Source organism: Emydura macquarii, unplaced genomic scaffold (assembly GCF_026122565.2).
Source record: "Emydura macquarii macquarii isolate MOO-44397 ecotype Brisbane River unplaced genomic scaffold, CSIRO-AGI_Emac_v2 contig_3345, whole genome shotgun sequence".
Taxonomy (NCBI): domain Eukaryota; kingdom Metazoa; phylum Chordata; order Testudines; family Chelidae; genus Emydura; species Emydura macquarii.
The window spans coordinates 5,553,325-5,573,781 of record NW_027133482.1 but is presented as its reverse complement, the minus strand read 5'-3'; the positions used below and the strand labels follow the sequence as shown (position 1 = coordinate 5,573,781).

Below are 20,457 nucleotides of genomic sequence, written 5' to 3'. Positions count from 1 at the left end.
AAACACTAAGGTCTGGTCTGCCCTGCATGGACGTTAAAGATCCTGGGGCATTTTGTGTAAGAATTCAGAAGCTGGGCTTCCGCAGCCAAAATTTCCCCCTCTGTTTTGTGCAGTTTGTTGTGAGTTCCACTCCAGAGGTGGCTGCACTGGATGTATATAGTTTGTGAAGCGCTTTGGGCTGTTTCAGGTGCTGTAGAAATGTCAGGTGTTCTATCTTCTATCTTTTTAATTTCTAAGCCTTTCTGATCTCTCTCCTCCAAACTCTCTCTGATTTGACTGAGCTGCATTGAAATGTGTTGCCCAAAAATAACCTCACTCCTCAGCAGAGGCCTGCACTGAGTTTTCCAGTCAGCCTTTTGATTTTGGAACATAATGCATGTGTGTGACAAGCAGTGCGGCCGGCTGTCCCAAATTTATGGGGCAAGGTGATTTTGGCCCCATCAGTTTTACCCCCAACATCAGGTCACCTCCCCAGTGCCTGAGTCTGTTCTCCACACCACTGTGCCCCCCATCGCTTCTCCCTCCCGCATAGCAGTCCAGACTTCCTCCCCCTGGAGGGAGGTAAGCCCATCTCAAAAGGGGTTTTCCTCTAGGTCCAGCTGAAAATTCGGCAGAGGGTCTTTGTGCTCGTGTGTTTATCAACGGGGCTGCAGGTCCATGTGTCTGCATGTCTCCCTGTGTGTGTGTGTCGGGGTTGGCAGGTGGCTTTATCTACATGTCCACATGTCCCGTGGTTCAGCCTGCCCACCTGTGTCTGTGTTTGTGTTCAAGGTACAAATAGGGGGCTGCCTCTCCACAGCAAAATGGTTTAAGTGGCTGTTTATTGCCAGAATCAGGATTGGAGGAGGGCTCTTTTCTGGTTTGCCTAAATTCTCCTGCTAGGTTTGCTCCTCCTGAAGGATAACCCTCCCCCAGTCTCTACTAATGAAATCTGCAGGCGTCTTCCGTCACAGGGAGCTGGAGCTCAGTGCCCAGCTGACGCAAGCTCTGGAGAAGACGGGATGGATCCGGAGCAGCTGTAAACGGGGGTGGAGCCAGTGATGCCAGCAGCGCAGCGTCCGTTCACACCTGCTCCGGATCGGGCCCAGTTTGCCTGCTGCTGTTCCCCAAAGGGGTCTGCGACGGCACCTCAGCACCAGCCCTTCCCCATCTCTGACCTGCAGGGACCTCGTCCCTAGGGGGAGACGGGGGGTGAGTCTAGTAGGGCTGGGGCTGGAGCCAGGCTGGGGCGACGCCAGAACCGTCAGCCCCCCAGGTGCGTTTCAGCTCCCCCTCCAATTGGCCTCCCCCCGGCCTCCCCCCGGAAGAGCATTTTTGAATTTTTCAATTTACAAACCTTTCATACAGACTGCGGTCAAGTCACCCCTCGTTCTAGTCTCCCCTAGCCAGCCTCCCGGCTCCCGATCAGCTCTCTCCCCACAAAGTTATCCTCCTCTCTGCAAGACGTGGCTGCCTGGAGTCAAGCATCCAAATACCTGTTCGTCATCTCAACTAACACTGCTATTTGGCCCATTTCCCCGGGGGCTGAGGCAAAAAGAGGGGCAAAATGATCGGTGCCTGAATCAGGCATTTATCTGTCTAAATCCTTCTTCGTCTTAATGAGCCTGCAGGGGTCTGAGACCCAGTTTGCTGTCCACCGTTACACACCCACACACACACACCCCCTCTCCCAGGCTAGTCGTGTTCGTTGGAGCAGCGGCAGCCACTGGGCAGTGCTGGCCCAGCGGGCAATGTTCCTCTTGACAGGGTTCTCTATGGCTGCGGTGGCCAGGGGTCCCCCAAAGCATCTCCTCCCCAGACTTCATGAATTTCCCCCCCAGATCCAGCGGAATGTGATTTATGCTGAAGCTGTAAATGCAAGATCCATGGGAGTGCCATTTAACTCGAAGTGACTTAGAAGCATCAATCTCCGACTCCCAAGTCCCTTCCAGAGAGAGGCATTTGAAGATCCCAGCCCCCGTCAGTCTAGCTGGGGCCATATAGCAGTAAGATGTAGACGACGGCTTGTTCGGCCAACATAGGGAGAAAACAAGAGCTTCACAGCTTGTGAGTTTTTCCCCGGACAGTTTGGGCTGGGAAGTGACGAGGGAAATTGTATCCAACTGAAATTGCAGAGGTGGAAGGGGAGGGGCAGGCAGAATGTAAATACCCAAGCATGGCATCTGAGCTAACACGCTGCCCCCTGGAAATATTGCTGCAGGATCTTTGGTGACCACAAATGGTCAGGACCAAAGATTTACCTTTCCTCTGCGCCTCCAGCAGCACAGCACCCCCATCACCGCACTGGGGCAATTCATTGTGGGGTTTTCTTGGCTGGTTCCTTACCTGGGTGCTGTCCTAACCTCCCTAGAGAAAAGGTAGCCTGAGAGACTGGACAAAGTGAGAGCCACGCTGCAGGCCGCTGAACGTTGGCAAAGCGAGAACAAGAATGGGGCGACCCTTTTTTCAGGCTTCCAACAGAGCTCTGGAAGCAATGAAATCTGCAGGGTGTTCACGCACATGTAAACCAGGCAGCTGCTTATGTCTGTTGAGTGATAGTAGCTGGGACATTTCCTCCAAAGACCTCAAAGCACGTCACAAAGCGAGACGTCAGCCTGCCCACAGCACCACATTTCACCCTCCCCACTGGAAGCCTGCTGGTCTCTCTGAGCGGAGGCAGGGCAGCCCTGAAGGCACACAAGTGGATTCTTTCAGACCAAGGGGGAGTGACTTCCAAAGCCGAGGCTGTGTCTATGCTGCAGCATAACTCTGTGCTTGAGTCTGGGCTCAAGCCTAACCTTCATTGTGTCTACACTGCAATGCCGCTCACCCAGGGCTTGGACCCAAGGTCCCAGGATCCCATGGGGCAGGAGGGTCCGGGTGCGAGTTAAGCCAGGACCCAGAGTCCTTTGCAGTGTAGATGCAGTCCTGCTTGACTCCGGTCCCGGGAGTCAGCCAGAAGTATCCCACAATTACATGGGACAACTTCCTTAGTTCTCTTTAGCCCAGCCATCTGCCGTCCACTCTGCTGAAAATGGAAGCTACCCACCCCCCTTTGCACACGGCAGCAGCTCAGGTCAGCGTTAACCCATTCTCTTCTGATCACCGATCTTCAAGCAGACTGTCAGAGAGCCTCCTGGGTTTGCAATGGAGAGGAACCCATCCAGCCTTTTGCAAAGCGAACTGCTTGCTAGGAATGTGCAGGGCAGGCAGTAACGTTTTCCCACAGTGCACCCTGGCCCGAGGGCTTGAGTGGCCACATTTCGGCGGGGGGGGAGGGCGCTAGGGACTCTGGGATTTACTTACATTCACTCGGGTCTGCACACTGCAGTGTGGACGCCAGGTTCGAGCACGGTTTAGGAAGGTCTTACCAGAGCGTTAAAACACAGTGTGGGTGTTCGAGCCCAGGATTCCCTCACATGGGTCAGCTGACTCAAGCCCCGCTAACCCCAGATTTACATTGCAGTGTAAACAAACCCTGAGAGGCCTCCTGGAGAACGTTGCTGGCTGCCCCTCGCTCTCATACAAGCCAGATACCCCCCGACTGCCACAACAGCACAAGGACACAGGGAAAGAGGAGTTCTTAACCAAGTTGGTCGTAGACCATTTGGGGCCAGACAGTCAGCCCGTTGGGTGCTAAGTTCTTTAGAAAACCTGCCCAACGGTATCACAGTGGGAGCTGAGTACGTTGGGAAAACTGGTCCTAATTTCGGTGCCTGTTATGCCACCTGATAAAGTTCTTCCTCACAACATTGCTCCTTGCAGGTTCTGTGCAGATGGATCTCAACCGGATGCCACCACCTGCCAAGACAGCTGAGAAGTGCTCCTTAGTGCTCTTGGATGAGACTGTGTCCTCTGATCGATTTGTGTCGCTCTTTGAGCAGAAAGCTGTCAAGGGCTGGTGGCCCTGTGTTGTGGAAGTGGACGAGAAGAAGACCATTGCAGTAAGTCCCTTTGGCTCACTTGGCATCATCTTTGCTTTTGTCTCCATGGTATAGATGGGGAACTGAGGCCCAGGGCGGCTAAGTGACTTGCCCAAGGTCACAAAGGAAATCTGTGTCAGAGCAGGCAATTGACCGAGGGTCTAGGCTAATGCCCTAAACCCTGGTCCATCATTTCTCTCCTAAGGGTTTCCCAGCATTTGTCACAGCGCTGGGTAAATAATTCAGAACAATTTGTTTTAGTGAATTTTGCCTTGTTTTGTGTTCGCAAATTTCTTACGATTATTCATTTGTGTTATCTAAGAGGCTCAGTGATTGACTAGGGCCTGGGACTGGGACACAGCAAAACCATGGTCCCAGAGTGAGATTTTGATATTCGGAAAACTGAATTGTTCTGATTGGTCGTTGAGAACATAAGAAGGGCTGTACTGGGTCAGACCTGTGGTCCATCTAGTTCCGTATCCTGTTGTCTGACAGTGGCCAATGCCAGGTGCTTAAGAGGGAATGAAGGAGTTCCACAGGTTGACTGTGCATTGTGAGGAGAAATACTTCCTTTTGTTTGTTTTAAACCTGCTGCCTAGTAATTTCATTGCATGACCCCTGGTTCTTGTGTCATGTAAATGGGTAAATAACACTTCCCTGTTCACTTTCTCCACACCAGTCATGATTTTATACACCTCTATCATATCCCCCTCCTTAGTCACCTCTTTTCCAAGATGAACAATTCCAGTCTTAATAATCTCTCCTCATATGAAAGCTGTTCCATACCCCTAATCATTTTTGTTGCCCTTCTCTGTACCTTTTCCAATTCCAATACATTGTTTTTGAGATGGGGTGACCAGATCTGCAGGCAGGATTCAAGATGTGGGTGTACCATGGATTTGTATAGAGGCATTATGCTATTCACTGTCGTATTATCTATCCCTTCCCTAATGATTTCCAACAGCCTGGTAGCTTTTTTGACGGTTGCTGCACATTGAGTGGATGTTTTCAGAGAACTGTCCACAATGACCCCCAGATCTCTTTCTGAGTGGTAACAGCTAATTTAGACCCCATCATATGTATAGTTGGGATTGTGTTTTCCAATGTGCATTACTTTGCATTTATCAACATTAAATTTCATCTGCCATTTTGTTGCCCAGTTTTGTGAGATCTCTTTGCAGTTCTTCACAGTCAGATTTCAGGTCACATAGCATAGCATGCTTCTGTTTCCTGACTGGATGAGCACTTAGAACTCAGCAAACACACGTAATTACATTGTGAATATTCACTCTTTGCAAATATTCTCCATTAATAGCTTAATATTTGTTGTTTCCTCAGATCTTCCAGCCAGCAAACTCATTCGCTAGCCTTACGGAGGAATAGACAGATGGGATATGTTCTCGGTTTAAGAAAATATGGGTGAATCTAGCTCAACCTCCGAGCACAGAGTTTTCTAAATTGAAACAGAGGAACAGAACAATAGCCAGACCAGATCAGACCCAGGGTCCATCTAGTCCAGCGTCCTGTCTCTGACAATAGCCAGCACCCAGAATCCAGCAGTAGCAAATGTGGGATAATCGCCCTGATCCCTATAGTTAGCGATTGGCTGAAGCCCGGAAGCGATTTTCCTTTCCCAAGCCAGTGTTTCGCTCCCCAGAGCCGGTTACTCTCTATTTCTTGTCTCTTTTCCCATGCAGGGCAAGTTGGAAATGACCTTGGAGATCGTGACGGAGCAGGAGCACGAAGAAAGGCCGGCGGGGATGGGCCGTGACGAGCCAAACATGAACCCAAAGCTGGAGGACCCCAAGTAAGAGGGTGTTGATTCTAAACCCACCCTGGGGGCTCAGGGTTCTTGAGAAGCAAGTAGAAAAGACAGGCCCCTGTGTCAAGAGGGCACAATCACAGCGACTCAATCCAGCAAACACGTGTGTGTGTGCGTGTCTGGGTGAGGAGTGTGTGGTTCAGCTGGCGTGTTCCACCTGGATGCACCAGGAGTGTCTGGGCAAGGCTCCAGCTGGCGTGTTGCTCCCGTATGTTGGTGGGGTGTCTGGGGGGGTCTGATGGGGTGCAGTCCCCCTTGGAAACGCATGTCCGGCTCAGCAGTGGCTAACGGACCAGGGGGCTGTCCTGTGCAGAGATCTCAGAGCTGACCCTGACTGTCCTGGTTGCAGGCGCCCGGAAACCTCCTTTCTGTGGTTCACCTCCCCCTACAAAACCATGAAGTACATCCTGTGGCGGCGGTTCAAGTGGGTCTTTCTCATCGCCATCGTGGTCTTCGTCCTGCTGCTCTTCATCGGGATTTTCATCTACGCCTTCCCGGTAGGATTTCGGGAGGGGCTGGGAAAACACTGCTGGGGCCTCCAGGCAGCTGTCAGCACACGCCCCCATGCCATGGCTACCCTAGCATTTTACTTACCCATTTCCCACCACTGCCCTGCCATCGGCACCACTCCACCCGGAGTGACAACCCTGTTAGGCCTGGCATGGGAGGTGCCCATGTTGTTTTAGCCATGCCTTGTCATCTTGGAACAGGGGGTGATGTCATGGTAGCTACACTGCAGCTGGCAGGCCTGCGCTCGCCCTGTCGCCATTGCTAGAACCAATGGGGCTGCCCCATGGATAAGGATGGTGGGAGATTTCCAGGGGCTGTCAGTCAGTTCTGCTGTGCGTCAAAGTCACTGGCTTTTTCCGTGCCTCAGTTTCCACAGAAATTGGGGAAATTCCTCAGAATTGGGATGACGATGATACTAATCCCAGCCCTGCAGGGTAGGCGGTGAGGTTTCATGGATTTCCAAAGTGCTTTGAGATCCTCAAGTGAAAGGCCGTCCAGATATGGAAGGCGCTGCTGCTGCCTTGGCTAGACAAGCAGCTTTATTATTTTTTTTTACTGCATTGAGCAGTAGTGAAAGTATGTTCAAGTGTAATTGGTTAAAGATGCAGGAGCGTTTACAGGGATCCAGGCAGCGCAATCTCTCATTATCAGGGGTTGGAAGGAGCGTTCTGCTAATATAATGTATGAAACAGGGGAGAAACAATCCCACCTCATTAATCAGCACAGTGGCTTTTTCTGCCTTGCGTTCAGTTCCATTTGCAAAACAAAATAAATAAATAGCACAACCTCCAGCCTTCCAGCTTGGCGTTGGGATGAGTTTCAAATCCTCCTGGTTTTAAAACACTGAAATAATTCATGCTGTGTTTTGGATCCTATTCCTCCCCCCCAGACTGATAGAAAAATGACCTTCCTCTTTCTTTCCAGCACTTAACAAATTCTTTACTGTGTGTATATATATATATAACCCCCACTCCGCCCCCCTCCACACACACACTTTTGGGATAATTTATAACTTTATCCAAGAGAGAGGCTGCGTTTGCAGATTGCTTCGTGTGTAGCCATACAGTAAAGTGTTCAGTGTCTCCTAAGCACTCTAATCTCGTTCAAACCATTTGAGATCATGCACAATAGATTGTTCCTGTGGAGAAAGATATGATGGAATTAGTGCTCTGGAATTCCTGGCTCTCAGCTCAAGTCATGTCTCTTTATCTCCAGTTCCCCAATTTCACCTCAAGGACAATAAACTTGCCTTGTCTGAGAAATGATCAGTTAACATGTGAGGTATTATTTAAAAAGACATAATCATAAAAGTGTGAAGCACTGTCCCCTGCTGGACAGAATAAGAAATGGTCAGTTGTGTTTCATATGCCCTATACTGCAAGCAATTAAGGGAGATTTTCCTTTAGCTCAAGTAGCAGGGTCCTGTCCTTCCTGTGCAGGAGAATCTCTGTTCTATCTCTGCTGTCTCCTTTAAGCTTCCAGTGGCTTAGGATTTGTTATGATATTATGGTACTAAAACTAAGTGGAGAGAAACAAAAATCCTTTAGCTTAAAAAATATTGATTTACATTCATTATTGCTTGTTTTCCTCTGACTGTTCCTAGCTAATTGTTGTATTTTGTTTCGCTTTGGACAGGCTTAGTCATCTTTCTGGAAAGCAAGGCTGTGTTTCATGGAATGTTTCTGTTTTCATTTATTTGCAATGGCTTCCCCCAGATTTGCGGGTGACTGGGTTGTCTATCCCACTCTGAGATTTCATTCCTTTCCTGTTCTCTTAAATATCAACTTTTAGCACTAAAGCTATTACAATGGAGATGGTTTGTATATTGGGGATACCCTTAACATGCAGATCTTTGCGAGAGTCACTGTTACATTTCAGAGTGCATACATCGAAGGGCAATACATTATTATTATTATTTGGATTACAGTAGCCCATAGAGGCTTCAACCGACATCAGGGCCCCAGTGTGCTAGGCGCTGCATATACGGACAGTAAGAGACAGTCTCTGCCCTGAAGAGCTTACAATCATATATTCTCAGGTTGGGAGTCATGAGAGGTGTCAGTGGGCTGTGACTGCCTGCCCTTCCCATATTGGAAATGGAAGGGTGCGGGAGGGTGTTCCAGGTAGATGGGAGGGGAAATTTGGGGAAGTGGCATTATGGAAAAGAGCCACTGGTCTAAATAGACAACAGGTGGGGGAAGGGAATAGCAGAGACGAGCTGAAAACTGAGGCACAGAGAGCTAAAGGCCCCAGATCAGCAGAGTGCTTAAGGATTTTCATAGAATCATAGACATGTAGGACTGGAAGGGACCCTGCGGAGTCATCTGGCCAGTCTCCCGGAGCTGAGGCAGGACCAAACAAACCTAGACCATCCCTGAGAGCAGTTTGTCCAACTTTTGCTTAAAAACCTCCAATTCTGCGGATTCCACAGCCTCCCTTGGACGCCTGTTCCTTTAAAGTTAGAAAGTTTGTGCTAATCTATAACCTATGTGGCAGATTAAGCCCATTGCTTCGTTCCCTATCTTCAGTGGACATGGAGAACAATTGATCACCGTCCTCTTTCTGTGATCAGGTCCCCCCCTCCGTCGTCTTCTCTCAAGACTAAACCTTTCCTCCTAGGTCCGGTTCTCTAAACCTTGTCTCATTTTTGTTGCTCTCCGCTGGACTCTCTCTCCAACGTGTCCACATCTTTCCTAAACTCCGGCGCTTGTATGGTAGTGTACTCACCAGCCGCGGCGTCCCCTTGCGTCGGGGTGCAATACCGCAAGGGGCCCTGGTCTCTGCCGCCTCCTGCAGACCGTCTGCCTCTCACCAGGTCTTCTGTGGCCCAGCCAGGTGCCATAAAGTTCAGTCCCCTTCCGGGTTAACAAAAAGGTCCAACTTGAATGTTCCTAAACGTTCCAACACAAAAGAGCTTTCGACCCCTCGTGGGTTATTCTTTGGCCCGTCCTTTGGGGTCAGTCTTCAGCCCCACCCTAGGCTAAATATTCCTTCAGCCCCTAACCTGGGGCTGTCATGGGAACCCAGACCCACCCCCTAGTCTGGGTTCCTGCTCAGGGGCCCTATATTAAGCAGCTAGGGCTGCTTCTTCCTGCTGTGTCCCTGGGCCACTCCCTACCTCCTTGCGCTGCTTCCCCACAGCTTGCGTTGAACACGACCTCCCTTTGGTTCCCAGGCCTCTGGCTTCTCCCTCCAATCCCCCAGCGTCTCCTTCCTCTGCTGAACCCACCATTCTCCCTGCCCTGCTTGGGCTGATCCGCTCCCTGCGGGTTTCTCTGCACAGCCAAGTCCTGTCTCCTCTGTAGTCTTTCGCCTGTCGAGTTCCTTCAGCTTCGTGATAAGGCCCAGGTCTCTAGTGACCCTTACCCAGCTCTTATTACCCTCCATTGCTCAAGAAGGTGAGCTGCAATTCGGTCTTGGAGATCTCCCTTGCAGAGGTCTGATGAACAAAGGACGTTTCCTTTGCTTGATAGGCTTTGGTAATGGCCTGGTTTTGTCTTGCAATCTCTCCATTACAAACATGAGCTGCCGCTGCCTCCCGATCTGTGTTTTCATTTGAAACATGCCCCTTTGAATCATTCTTGCTGTTTGGGACAGGTGAAGTGCTTCTTTGTCACAGCCTCCCTCACATGCTTTTCAGAGGGCATGTCCAGTATCCCGGTGGAAAGCCAGGAGCCCATCATGTCCTTTGTGTGCTTGGACATCTGGAATATGTGAAAGGAGACGGGATTTTATTCCAGTGCTGTGAATGTGCCCAGCCAGCCACTCCCAGCTGTTCTGTCTGTGTAGAGCCTTGTGAGGTCTGCTACTTCAGAGACTGGAGTGACGTCTTCATTCAGTCTTGTCTCGTCAACGGATGCTATTTGTCCAGCAAAGGCAATCCCGTGCGACATCTTCTCTGTGTTGCTTTGCTCAGTTTTCATCTCCCTGACTTCGCTGTAGAGAGACACCAAACACCTTGCATGATACTTTGCCTCAGGGGCCCCTAAGCCCTACGCACTTAGTTTTGCAAGCGCACGCCGGCCTTGCAGCTGAGGTATTCCCTTGGGGTCTCGACTCTCAATGCTGAGGGTAGCAGCATCATGGGCTTCTGGTGCTACGTTCATTTCTCAAATAAAGCACGCTTCTTTTTCTGGAGGTCCTTTGTGCTGGTCACTGGAACGGGCGTATTTCCTCTGCAGTTCGTTAGCGTGATACGCAGATTTCTCAGTTCTTCCTTAGCTCTTTTAAGTTTGGTCCTGTTAAAATGGATGTAGCAGGGATTTGTGCCAACAGCTCTCCTTCTTCTTCAAAGTCTTTCCTGTGCCATCACTATGATCTGATCTACATATGTCTCTTTTAAGTGCATTCAGCTTATAGAAACAACTGACATTTTCTGCTGGGGTCTGATAGCCAGCTCCAGCGTGCTCTCCTTTTTGATTCTGCTGGATGAATCAACTCTGCACCTGTGTCTTCCTGGCAACGCACACACTTGCCCCAGTCAGCCGAGGAATGGGATGCCTCTGTTGATAGACCTGGCTCTCGCTCAAGCTTGTATCTTTTTGACATGTTTGAAGCACTCGCAACAGCCAATAGTAATCTAATATCTTTCGCTCCTGTGTACGGTTAATTTTACCCAATCACAAGCAGCTTTCACACAACCAAAATAGCACCTGAAGGAAAAGAGAGAAATGGGATGAAATTCCGCCGGCCCGCGCTGACAGTCAGCGTTAGTACAAAATGTGGCCTTACGCCAATTCTAAGGTCATGCTGAAGCAAAACCAAGAATACGTCCCGTGTCTGTCCCACTGTAAAACAATGTTATTTGCAGCGTGGTAAAAATGGCTTGAGTTGGCGATGGCCCCAGATGTAAAAATCATTATTAGGTCAGGCCCTAAGACTGGCAAATTTCATGCTTTTGTCATAAAACTCACAATTCATCTTTTTTTCCCTAAACAAATCTGATCCACTACAAGTCATTAATGACAATTCTGAATAGTAACAGACCTAGACTGGTCCCTGCGGGACCCCCCTAGATCCGCCCTCTCAGTTTGACAGCAAACCACCGCTCACGATTCTCTGAGTACGACCTTTCAACCAATTGTATACCCACCTGATAGTTCCCCTGGTTTGCTTATGAGAAAGGCAGGTGGGATTGTGGCAGAAGCCTTACTGAAATCGAGACTTTGTTGAACAGGGGTGGATCTTAGCACATGCTTTAGTGCTGTGCTGATTCAGGGCCTAGGGCCCATATCCTCAAAGGTATTGAGGCACCTAATTACTATTGAAATTAATGGGAGCTTGGAATCTTTGAGGAGCTGAGCCTCAGGGACTTGCCCAAGGAGTCTGCGACCCAACTCCGAATTGAACCCAGAAGTCCTAGGCAGTACCTTAGCCGCCAGGCCATCCCTTCTCTCCTGAACTAGGAATCAGGAAATACTCGGGAAATGCTTTACAAGCCATCACCCACATACCCTTTCTGAGGCTGCTGTGTCCTGTATTCCCCTTTCGTGGACACTGAGCTGTGGCAGAGAGGTACAGTGGCTTGCCCCAGTCCAGATGGAGAGTCAGGTTACGATTGCAGGGGTCCCTGGCACCCAGTCCTGTGCTCAGACCACTACTCCAGCTGCCCCTCCTGCTGCCTCCCATTTGTTGTCCTGCAGTGTGAACATTGCTCTCTGCTGCATTCTTTACCGACACCCATGTCCAACAGGGTCCAAACAAGTGGCGATGTTCTCAGCTTGCCACTGAGACGGTCTCCGACCCTCGTGTGCTCATCACTAGACTTGTCCAGGTTGTTTAGTCTCACGAGATGTTGTCCAAGGACAAAATTGCCTTTCCATAGACGGGCCTGTATGTAGAATCCTAGAAGATTAGAGTTGGAAGGGACCTCAGGAGGTCATCTAGTCCCACCCCTTGCTCAGAGCAGGACTAACCTCAGCTAAATCAGCCCAGCCAGGGCTTTGTCAAGCCGCAGTTTAAAACCCTCTAAAGGTACAGTGCTAGAGAGTTCTCCTGGTTTTGAACTGGCCACGACACTATTGTCTAAGGTCCCAGATCATTAGGTGTGTGGAACCTGCGTAAGACAGCTTCCAGCTCCTGACCTGGGTGTATCTCCACAAGAGACTCTGTGGGACTTGACACTACAGGAGCGAAGGCTTATTCTGAGCAAAGCCCTTCCATTTCAGGCAGACGGGAACCCGTCCGGAAACATAAACAAGCCAGCTGACTCATGGATCGGCCCCCATTCCCAGTGTAATAATCTCAGCTTCAGGCAGCCTTTACTGCAGTGTCACCAGACGTCCCAAAAGCAAATGGCCAGTCCACATGTCTAAGCCGTGGGTTTTCTGCAGTGGTAATTTGCCCTGGTACAGTTCCTGCCGTCGGTGGCTCTCATGGTTTGATCCTGCATGCCCATTAAAATTAAGTTGAGCTTTACAGCTGATTTAAATGGGTGCAGGATGGATCACATCTTCAGCTCATTTTAGAAGTGTCAGTGAGCAGGGGGAGGTTTTTCACCCATTGTACAGAGGAGAGCACTTAAGGACTTCATTGATTAGGGGAGGATCAGGGCCTAAATGACTTGTCCAAAGTCACAAAGCAAGGCTGCGATAGATCTGGGAACAGAACAAAGATCTTGTGCCCTAACCTCAAGAATGTCCTTCTTCCCACCGGGGCTTTGTGCAAACAGCAAATATTTTTTGGCAATATTTAAAAAAACAAAACCCTATTAGCACTTTCGTTCCATGCTGTTTTGCGACTCCATTGCTTTGTTCATGATTTTATTTTGCCATATACCACATTTTCCCACGGAAATGTACAAACATCCCAATTTTGTGGACTTTGATGTGGAAATGTTGAACTTTGGCAGGGGATTGGAAATTGACATTTTTCAGTTGACAATGAGACTGTTTCCGCTCTAAAAACAGCCTGGGGTTCGAGTGGCAAGCGGCAAGGTTTTTGCAGGTTTTCTCTAAAATTTGATAGGTTTTGCGAAAATGGAAACAAAATGTTGAACATCTGATAGTTGGAGGTACCTAAATATAGTGGAGACTATTCCACATAACCTTACCATTGGATAACTTGACGACCTGAACTAGCTTTACTTATGCAGTGGTTGCCACTATAATCTTTACCATTACCTTTGCAAGTAAAAACTGTTAGGGTGATGTTCCCTGGAAATTTCCTATTCTTCTGTATACCCTCTACTTAGCCTGACATCAGGGGACATCTTTAATGAGCAGGCTAAAGCATAATAAAATTCAGTGGCTGGAAGCTGAAGTTAGAAAAATTCAAATGGGAAATGAGATGCTATTTTGAGCAGCAAGTGTGATTAACCATCAGAAAAACTTACCCAAGAGACGTGGTAAATCCCTCATCACTTGAACTCTCTAAATTGAGACTGAATGTCTTTCTAGAAGATACGCTCTAGTTCCACCACCAGTTGTTGGGCTCAATACCACTCACTTGGGACCTGATCTAGTGTGCCCTGAAGACAGTGGAAAGATCCCCATTGACTTAAACAGGCTTTGCATTTGAAGTTGACTTAATAAGGTAGGACTTTTCCCTCCACTACATACGTCATTGGATGAAATTCTCTAGTCTTTGTTAGGCAGGAGATCAGATTAGAGGTTCACGAGAGTCCCTTCCAGCCTTCTGAATCTATAAAACGTAGGGAATACCCCGGTAAAGTTATCTACTTGATACAGTGATTACTGTGAAGATTTTAGTGGCCACCAAAATACAAAAATGTAATGTTACTTCCAGCTGGATCCTGCCCTGGTTTTCACACAGCTATCGACTCCTCTTTCAAGCTCTGTTTGTGCTATGCAAGCTCCGCTTTGCTTCCATCGCCATTCATTCTAATTACAGCTTGCTTTCTGCACTGATTGATAATCCGACTTGGCTTTCAGCACTTGGTTAATACAAATTCATAGCTGGACAGGAAACCTGCTTCCCCCCAGAATGGAACCAGTCAAATCATAAAAATAATACTGTTTTGGAGGACAGACTCTGCAAGACAAATGGTGGGTAATTAATTAGAAAGTTCTATTCCACTGGAGGCTTTTCTAATGACTTTTGGTAAGCAGCCCCCGTTTTGCTTGCCTGATTTATGGCATTATTAGCAACGCTCAATTGGCAAACAGCCTCCTAATCCGCTAGGCATTGTAATTTATCACGATGCCTTTGGTCAAACTTGACTTGTGCTTTTCAGAAGAGCTTGCTTGTAACTTGCTTTTGGTTTTGGTTTCCAAAGTTGTGTTTTTAAAGTGACAGAATGACTCCTTGCAGAGCAGGAGTCTTGTAAGCAGGACACGAGAAGTAATTCTTCCGCCCTACGCCGTGCTGATAAGGCCTCAGCTGGAGTATTGTGTCCAGTTCTGGGTGCCACATTTCAGGACAGATGTGGACAGATTGGAGAAAATCCAGAGGAGAACAACAAAAATTATGAAAGGTCTAGAAAACATGACCTGTGAGAAAAGATTGCATTTTTTTAGTCTGGAGAAGAGAAGACTGAGGAGGGAGATGATAACAGTTTTCTAGTACATAAAAGGTTGCTACAGGAGGAGAAGGGAATTTTTTCTCGGTAACCTCTGAGGATAGGACAAGAAGCAATGAGCTTTAAATTTTAGCAAGGGCCGGTTTAGGTTGGACGTTAGGAAAAACTTCCTAACTGTCAGGGTTGTTAATCACTGGAACAAATTGCCTAGGGAGGTTGTGGAATCTCCATCATCAGAGGATTTTAAGAGCAGGTTAGACAAACACCTGTCAGGGATGGGCTAGTTATTATGAAGTCCTGCCTTGAATGCAGGGGACTGGACTAGACTAGATGACCTCTCCAGGTCCCTTCCAGTCCTACGCGTCTGTGATTCTATGATAGAACATCCTGTACCAAATAAATTCAGGATGTTTGGAAGAAATTTCCAGTTTGGCTGGTGTGTGTGTGTGTGTCTGAATCAGAGCTGGTTTAAATATAGCTCTTTCCAAATGGTATAAACATGCATACAAACATATTTCTATTATGGTCTTGATACTCAGCCTTTAACCAGCATATTACTATCACCTCCTTTTTAAAGGGAGTCTTTCTGCCTACAGTACAGTGTGACATGCTATGGCTTTATTTTGGATAGTACTTTCCGTGCAACCTGTATCCCAAAGCACTTCACAGTCCTGAAAATTGCAAGGGTTCCCGGCATGTGGTCTAAATAACAGAAAACAGTAATGAGACGATATCTTTTGCAGGCTAAACAAGCCCAGTTCCCTCAGCCTCTCCTCATAAGTCTTGTGCTTCAGCCCCCTCATCATTTTTTTGCCCTCCACTGGACTCTCTCCAATTTGTTCACATCCTTCCTGTAGTGGGGGGCCAGAAACTGGACTTGTGCATGTCCAGCCTTTCTAAAAGGACCTGAAGCTGTTATTTCAGCACCGAGGGCTGCTCACCTCTTCCCCATTCTGTGCTGCCCAGTGCAGTAGTCTGGGAGCTGACCTTGTCTGTGAAGACAGAGGCAGAAAAAGCATTGAGTACTTCAGCTTCTTCCACATCCTCTGTCACTGGTTGCCTCCAGTGGTTGCATTCAGTAAGGGGCCCACACTTTCCCTGACCACCTTCTTGTTGCTAACATACCTGTAGAAACTCTTCTTGTTACCCTTCACATCCCTTGCTAGCTGCAACTCCAGTTGTGATATGGCCTTCCTGATTTCACCCCTGCATGCTGGAGCAGTATTTTTATACTCCTCCCTAGTCATCTGACCAAGCTTCCACTGCTTGTAAGCTTCCTTTTTGTGTTTAAGCTCACCAAAGACTTCTTTGTTAAGCCAAGCTGGGCGCCTGCCATATTTGCTATTCTTTCTGCACATGGGGATGCTTTGTTCCTGCGCCCTCAATAAGGTTTCTTTACACTTTGCCTATGTATCATATGCCCTGTACCGTTGCTAGCCAGAGGCAAGTCCCTTTTAGCTCATGTGTAATAGACCTGTCTTTTAGGAGGCTGAGGATGTGAGTGCTATACCAGTTCCTGCCCGAAGCTGGGAATGTGCAGCAATGTGAAGGATGAACATTTTAACATATATGTGCCATTATATTATATCTGCTTTATGTCAGTTCTTTTTTTCCCTCTGTCATTCCCTTCCTCAGAACTACGCTGCTATGAAACTGGTCAAACCTTTCAGCTGAATCTGCACCGGCAAGCGCCAGAGAGTCCAGTGCATCCTGGGATACTGCACGGGTGCTGTTTTGACATCAGTAACTCCTCCTCATCAGCCCACTTCGCCGTGCAGAGAAGGCACAGAAACACACACTCTCAGATGCTAGACTGTTGCCAAAAAGCAACTCCGACCTTGCAGTGACGCAATATGCACAGTAATGTTTCAGAAGCAGCGTGTAGGCGATACCGGTTTGGAATATTTGTTATTTTACCCTTGTTTTATATGCTGCATTCTGTATAGCTTGAATTCTCAATGCACAACCCAGAAAAGGCCTTTTTTTGGGTATGGCTTGGTTAGACTCTGTGAAGCTTTGCTGAGACAGTGAAGACTGATCATGCAGTCCTTAGCAAAGGAAGTGTGGGCTAGTGGTCTGCATATTGGCCTAGAAGCCACACGCTCTTGAGTTCTAATCACCCCTTTCCCTGTGGCCTTGCATAAGTCCCTCTGCCTTAGTTTCACCCTCTGTGCAATGTAGATCAATTAGTTTATATATAAAGCGTCTTGAAGATGAAAAGCACTGCGTAGCCTCAGGCGAGTAACAACACACACGTTGCTCCCATTCTTCACCTACATGAGGACTGCAGGATCCGACCGTGATGAGGAATAGAATTAGGATCTATTCTTTGAGCAACCACATGCAAGGCAGGATTTGATTGTAATTACTGGAGCAAACCTCCCTTGTCTTTCACCGGAGGTTTTGCCTTTAGAAGGACTACAGGGCTTGCTTTCTACAGCACTCTTCATTTTCATGTGCCTCCCCTCCAAAACAATTCTCCTCCTCATCACCGCGCATCACTGCAAACATGGCCAATGGAATCGGAGTGGATATGTACTGAAGGAATAAGCACATGAGCCAGACAGTGCAATGTTAGTTTCCCATTCTCTCCCTTCACCCCCCGAAGAAACATAGATGTGTCACTCAAAATGCAACGTTAAATCAAATTATGGCAACAATAATGAAATGTTCAACATTACAGTTCAATTCCCCTCAACTTCTAAATCAGGATTTGGGGCTAACCGGCAATAATTAAAAACACAGACATCATCTAACCTATGGAACTCACTGCCACATGATATTATTGAGGCAAATAGCCTAATACATTTTTTTTCTTTTCTTTCTCTCTCTTTTAAAGGATTAGAGACTAAATTCTGTGGTTCCTACTCCGTCCAAACTCCCATTGAGGTAAATGGCAGATGTGCTGGAGTAAGGGTCGCAGTATTTCGACATGCATATTTCTCAGCATGAGAACAGCATTTGCATTTCCCCTCACTGCCCATCCTCATTCTGCAGGGCATAAGCTGATCACAATATGGGATCAGGAACTAATTTCCCCCATGGTATAGCTAGGTGTATTAAAAGGGTTTTATATCTTTTTCTAAAGCTTCCAGCATTGGCCTCTCTTGGAGGCAATATACTAGCCTCAATGGACCTGTTCTAGTCAGGTTGTCCTGTGTTCATTACTCTGGTAAGTGAGCATCTTCTGGAACAAGGACGTGAAACGCAAAGACTAATGTCTCTTTCTGATAAGGTTATTCCACTCTTCCTATTTTCTGTGGGCTAAATCCTAGCCCTGTTGAAATAAATGGCAGTTTCCCATTGGGAAGGGAAGTTCCAATAGCTTGTTTGTTCAGTAGCTCAGTTTGCTTCCAGTTTGTTCCAATAACTCAGTTTCACTCCGTACCCGAACCCTCTGGTGTTATGCAAAGCAACCAGTGAGAGCAAGCAGCAATGAAAGTTGACCTTTAGTGAATAGAATTACTCAGTACACACTGTCCTAGGGGCTGATTCTTCAAGGCATCGAGGACTGTGATTGCCGTCCAGCAAGGTGCTTCAACATGTGTTTCAACGGAAGCACCCAAGAAGCGCATTTGCTGGATCGAGATTCGAAGAAGCAAGCCTTAAATCCCTTAGAAATGCTTATTTATTATTGTGATCTCTGCCCGCGCAGGCCAGTCTCTTTGCAAACACGAGGAAAAACAGGCCCTGCCCTGGAGAACATACAGCTCTGATGAGAAATCACCACGCTGGCTCAGACCTAGGCTCCATCTATCCCAGTATCTTGTCACCAGCGGTGGCCAGCACCAACGGCTTAGAAAAAGGGGCAGGAACCTCTGTGGAAGTCAGTTCTGGAATGACCTGCTGACGGGGGAGTTGCAGTTTGCTGTCTAATATCGTTGCTATTCTGCCCCCCTACAGCTCCCCTGCCCCATTCTCTGGTATTTCAGCTCAGAAGCTGCATCCACATTAGTCTGCAGTCCCCAGCCTGCTGTGGTTTAGTCAAAGTTGGGTTAAACTAGAGTCTAGCCTTTCCCCATTAATAAGGTTGGGCTAAGAAAGAGAAATGTATTGACAAAACTCGTCTGCTCTATGGGATTTGCCCCCCAGGTCTTCATGTTGGTTCCTTCTGTTTTGTAAGTGCACCTGTGTCTATGTGGGTGTCTCATTTATTCCCTCCTCCAGCCCCAGCCCATGCCAACGTGTTACGTGCTGCACCTTCTGCTGGCTGCAGGATCTTCTTACTCTACGCTGATTGCAAAGAGACAGTTTGCAAAGAGACTGGCCTGTGCTGGAAATCAGGCACAAAATACCGCCTGCATTTTCTTCTTGCATCTGCTTGCAGAGTCCATGAGATTCCTCATCCCAGCACACAGCTATACAACCTCCAATTAGGGTGACCAGATAGCAAGTATGAAAAATTGGGATGGGGGGTAATAGGCACCTATATAAACAAAAGCCCCAAATATTGGGACTGTCCCTATAAAATCGGGACATCTGGTCACCCTCCCTCCAACCCCCTCAGAAAGAAAACCTCAGTGCCAGCAACCCGGCCTGGCTAAATCACCCTACCATAAGAAACCAATGCATACAACCGGATGCTTATCAGCAACTCGAAACCAACAAAGTGCTCAGTGTACGCTAGCACGTACGAGCAGCGCTGCCATAACAAACCAGGGTGGCGGCTCAGTGCAGGGGAAAGAACATTAATAAAGGGTATTTATTTCAGATTCCCCGGCATCTAAATATACCACCCTGTGGAACAAAACTACTTGGATGGTATCTCTTTAATTTCATCCCCATGGTACTCTCCACTTTCCCTAGGGCCAGATTTTACACTCTGCAGTGTGTGCTGCTCCCAGGGATTTAACTGGGCAAAAGAATTCGTGATAGACGACAGAACAAATGAAAGTTTATTTCCTGTCACAACAAAGCAGCACGTACCCCTGTCTGTCCGCCTACGGCACGTTGTATTTTTGCCGCATCCCATCCCGTCACCAAAGCAGATTAGCAGCTAGGAGCTATCATCGAGCCTTTTCTTCAGTGGGGGTTGAAATGGAGGGGGCTGGGAGCTGTATGTATCACCTGTACATGCCTTAGATGCACTATTGCAGATTTCACTGTGGTTACAAATGAAACGCTATGAAAGCTTCTAGTTCCCAGAGTGTTTTATTGTCCCCAAGACGCGGTGCATGGAGGCTGTGTATGGAGAAGGAGAGGTGATAGAAATGGGGCTGGGGGAGGGGGGAATGGCCATTGCCTTGTACGACCCCTCTGAAAACAGCTGCAGGTAGCGGGGCCGTGGCCAACGTGGCGCCGTGGCTGGAGCAGAGGCTGGGAGAGCGGCTCTAGGGCAATGTTGTACTGGAGATGCTTGGCCCGTCTGATGCTCTGCACACCCCCATGCAGCACAGGCTGGGGTGAGGAGCCAGCGGCTTCGGGAGGAGAAACCGTTCAGGGATGCCCCCGGAAATGGTTCACGGGGTTTGCACAACTGAGCCGCGTTCTCTTTAAGGGACCCGGCATCGCCCAGCTGTGGCTGTGGAAGCCCCGCGTCATGACAGAGGGGCCGGGCCGCTGGGCCAAACTTCAGTGAGAGGCGACCATTCGGCCTGGGAGCCCTAGGCCAGCCGCCCCGTTTGCCTCCCTGCACGCCGTGCAGAACGGGGGGATGGCTGCGGGCCCCCCCCCAGAGCCATTTGCACACCAGCCACCACGCCGCACGGGGGGTGGGGAAGCGGGTACCCAAGGCTCTCCCGCCG

The 20,457-nt window shown here is 48.4% G+C and overlaps 1 protein-coding gene across 3 annotated transcripts in view; it reads left to right on the top strand.

Moving 5' to 3' along the window:
- The window catches only part of DYSF (dysferlin), a 273,511-nt gene extending 253,661 nt beyond the window's left edge, over positions 1–19,850 (top strand). For all 3 annotated transcript variants that reach the window (XM_067533631.1, XM_067533629.1, XM_067533632.1), the window contains 4 exons: positions 3,745–3,923; positions 5,600–5,709; positions 6,074–6,221; positions 16,349–19,850. In XM_067533631.1, the coding sequence (XP_067389732.1) occupies positions 3,745–3,923; positions 5,600–5,709; positions 6,074–6,221; positions 16,349–16,387 (476 nt within the window). In that variant the 3' untranslated portion in view covers positions 16,388–19,850. The remainder of the gene's footprint in view (positions 1–3,744; positions 3,924–5,599; positions 5,710–6,073; positions 6,222–16,348) is intronic.
- The last annotated feature ends 607 nt before the right edge of the window (positions 19,851–20,457 follow it).